The 3,475-nt window shown below is 30.2% G+C and overlaps 2 protein-coding genes across 2 annotated transcripts in view; one reads left to right on the forward strand and one right to left on the reverse strand.

The window, feature by feature from the left end:
- LOC108573157 (protein arginine N-methyltransferase 7) overlaps window positions 1–2,252 on the forward strand; it is a 2,794-nt gene extending 542 nt beyond the window's left edge. Inside the window, exons 3-9 of the mRNA XM_017935545.1 lie at window positions 49–270; window positions 344–576; window positions 652–778; window positions 834–1,060; window positions 1,138–1,696; window positions 1,756–1,916; window positions 1,994–2,252. Of these exons, the coding sequence (XP_017791034.1) occupies window positions 49–270; window positions 344–576; window positions 652–778; window positions 834–1,060; window positions 1,138–1,696; window positions 1,756–1,916; window positions 1,994–2,252 (1,788 nt within the window). The remainder of the gene's footprint in view (window positions 1–48; window positions 271–343; window positions 577–651; window positions 779–833; window positions 1,061–1,137; window positions 1,697–1,755; window positions 1,917–1,993) is intronic.
- A 166-nt stretch (window positions 2,253–2,418) lies between these two features.
- On the reverse strand, window positions 2,419–3,470 carry LOC108573158 (DTW domain-containing protein 2). The gene is made up of 5 exons (XM_017935546.1): window positions 3,388–3,470; window positions 3,135–3,296; window positions 2,880–3,060; window positions 2,610–2,812; window positions 2,419–2,548 (listed from the first exon to the last, which is right to left on the reverse strand). Exons 1-5 carry the CDS (start codon window positions 3,468–3,470, stop codon window positions 2,419–2,421), a joined length of 759 nt encoding a protein of 252 aa, XP_017791035.1.
- Between the last annotated feature and the right edge of the window lie 5 nt (window positions 3,471–3,475).

Consider the following 3,475-nt stretch of genomic DNA (forward strand, 5'->3'; position numbering starts at 1 on the left):
TTTGTGAAGTTATGTTTACAAATTAGAAACCTCAAGTGTATTGTTTAGGCCTTCACACCAATGGCTAAATGTGCTATTAAAATAATACAAGAAAATGGCTTTGAAGATAAAATCAAATTAGTGCATAAACGTTCCACCAAAATGACAATTGGAAAGGATGGTGACTTAATTAAAAAAGCAAACATTTTAGTTACTGAAGTATTTGATACTGAACTTATTGGAGAAGGAGCACTTTCCACATTTCGTCATGCTCATGAACACCTTCTTGAAGTACAAATATTACATTTTTAATTTATACAATTTTATATAATGTTATTTAATGTATGTACATATTTTATGTTAGAAAAATTCTATAGTGGTGCCACATACTGCTACTGTTTGGGTACAAGTAGTGGAAAGCTCTGCTGTATGTGCATGGAATACAATACATCCAATTCAACATAAAAACACATGCTTATTAAAAATACCACATTCTATAAAGTCTTGTTCTGGAGCAGCTGCAGTACATGATATACAGTTAACACAGTTTCCTTATGATACATTTAAACCTTTATTACCACCTCAACCAATATTTAGGTAAATGTATGTGATAAGTTATTCAAAACTTAAGAAACTACATAAGAAAGCCATGACATGTAATATGAATTCTAGGTTTAATTTAGCTAGCAAATTACTATTCTATGATGAAACAAACTGTTTGCGTGTCAAAGCAATTGAAAGTGGTACAGCACATGCTATTTTTATGTGGTGGGATTTAATCATGGATGTTAATAATGAGGTAATTATTACTTGTAAACAAAAATAAAACCTGTTACTAAATAGTTTTTACATAGGTATTATTAAGTTGTGCACCTGTGTGGGAACATCCAGATGCAAAAATATTACAAAGTAAAGGAATAAGTTTGGATGCAATAGCAGATGTTATACCTTGGAGGGATCATTGGATGCAAGCTATTTACTATTTACCTGTAGAAACTCCAGTAATTGCTGGTAATGAAGTTAGTTTGATTGGCTACCATGATGAATATTCATTATGGTTCCAATTGATAAATGAATCAATGTAAGTTGATTTGTGCATTTTATATATTTTATTTTTTTTTTTTTTTTTTACTGTGATTGACAATTTTTTATTTGTAGAAAGAAAATACCAGATTGTGAAAGACCTATTTGCAGCTGCAGTGTTCATGTAGCTTATTGTAGAACACGTATAGGACAATTAAACGATCATATGCGGAATAAAAAATATATTGAAGCATTAGAAAAAAAAGTTACATCGGATACAGTATGCTTATGTCTCACAGATGGTTCTTTATTAGGCCTTGCTGCTATTAAATTAGGCGCAAAAAAAATATTCATTTTAGAGACAAATTTTTTGTCTAGAAAATGTATTGAAATGTTTGTTGAAACGAATAGGCTTTCAGAAAAAGTACATATTATCAAATCAGTGGAAAATTTACCTTCTGAAAGTGAAATTAATTTAATTTTCGGTGAACCGTACTTTATTACTTCGATTGTCCCATGGGAAAATTTGTATTTCTGGTACTTAGCTTCAAAATATTCGCCTCAAATACAAAGGTTACCAATTGCAGCAACATTAATGGGCGTCATAGTTGAATTCAAAGATTTGCATAACATACGAGCACCGCTTGGAATCTGCGAAGGTTTCGATTTATCTATTTTCGATAAACTTATACAGGTTAGTTTATATAAGGTACAAAGTATGAACAAAAATTTAATTTTTATAATATATTATAGACGTCAAGTGATAAGAGTGATAGCCCAGTAGAAGCTCAACCATTGTGGGAATACCCTGCTAAAGCATTAAGTTTACCTTTTATTATTAAAAAATTTGATTTATTACAAAATGTGAACGAATACAAAAGTGTAAATATCTCGTCAGCTGTACCTATCTTGGAGTAAGATTTTATTAAATTTTGCATCAATGATTACTATAAATTGTAATATTTATTCACTGTTATTTTTTATCATCTAGAAGTGGAACATGTAATGGTGTAGCTTTGTGGGTTGACTGGCACTTGGATTCTGAAATTACGGTATCTTCAGGACCTACAGCAGAAGTGCAACCTGGTAAACGGATATCGTGGGACCGGTACACAAGACAAGGCGTACATTTATTTAAAGATATAGCACATGTTACGCAACAAAGTATTGTTTCATGCTCATTTAACTTTGTACCACAACATGGAAATATTAAATTTGATTTTCATATATTGTCAAAAAGTATGAAATAATATAATGCAATGTTTATAAAAATATACTTAAATTAGAAATTTAATTCTTATTTGTTTCCTTGCATTTTCTTAAACATGCGTATAAAAATTACATTTATTATAGAATAATTGTTCCATAAATAATATTGTTTGGTTTATTGCTTTAAGGTATCAAATAAAAAAAATGTTACGTAGTTTCCTCCGGCAGCATACGTAATTGTTTGGCTAATCTTCGTCCTATAAGTTTTGGATAAGTTTTTTGTTTAACAAGAAATTCTTTACTTTGATGGGTTACAGCACCATTTTCTAGCTGAAATCTAAGGTTTCCCTTACTATTATTCCTGTAAAATATTTTATATTATTATACTGAAAAATTACCTGCAAAGATAATGTAGAGGTCCAAGCATTTTATGTTTTAATTCTGGGTCACCTTCTAAAATGGATAATGCAAATGCACCAGTTTCAAGAGTTGACAAACAACCTTCAGTGGGTTGTGTTCTAATGACATATTCACTTGTTGGAACTCCAATTAATTTACATGTTTGCAATACACACAGTGCTGGACTTGAATGATATATTGCCTGATGGAAACAATTATTTTATTTATTTTGTTATATACATTATTTAAAATATGATATATATTAATACCTTTGCTTGTGGCCAAGTTCCATCTAATAAAATAAGATTATATGGTTTCTGTCCATTAATTCCAACAGGACTTAATTTATCAAGTGCTATAGCACCTGGAGATGGATACAGTAATATAGTATTGCTATCACTTAAAATTTCTGCTAAGCCTTCATGTTTTGAGAGTGGGAATTTCTTTCCTCTAATGTAACAAATATTTTAAGATTATAATTTTTAACATTAAATGTTAGTTAGTTAAATATTTAATTTAATTACCTATAAATTACACATTTTCCTGGCTCTAAACCTAGAGCTAGCATGGGTGCAGTTCTTAAACAACGTTTTGCTTCAGCTGGATGCTGTAAAATTATTACTTTTGATGCAGGACATACACGATGCTTTGGTAATCCTGGGCACCAACATACTGGAACTGGTCTTCTGCGAAAATATAGTATTAATTTACTTAACATAAGTTCTGAAATATATCAAATCAAATTTATACATAACCTAATGATATATATGTACTTACTTGCATTGCGAACATTTATCTCTTGTCTCTGGAGGATCAGCTAGTATTTCCGATAATTCTTGCCACACAGTCTCCTCATTCATTATAA

Source organism: Habropoda laboriosa, unplaced genomic scaffold (assembly GCF_001263275.1).
Source record: "Habropoda laboriosa isolate 0110345459 unplaced genomic scaffold, ASM126327v1 scaffold124, whole genome shotgun sequence".
In the NCBI taxonomy this organism is placed as follows: Eukaryota; Metazoa; Arthropoda; class Insecta; order Hymenoptera; family Apidae; genus Habropoda; species Habropoda laboriosa.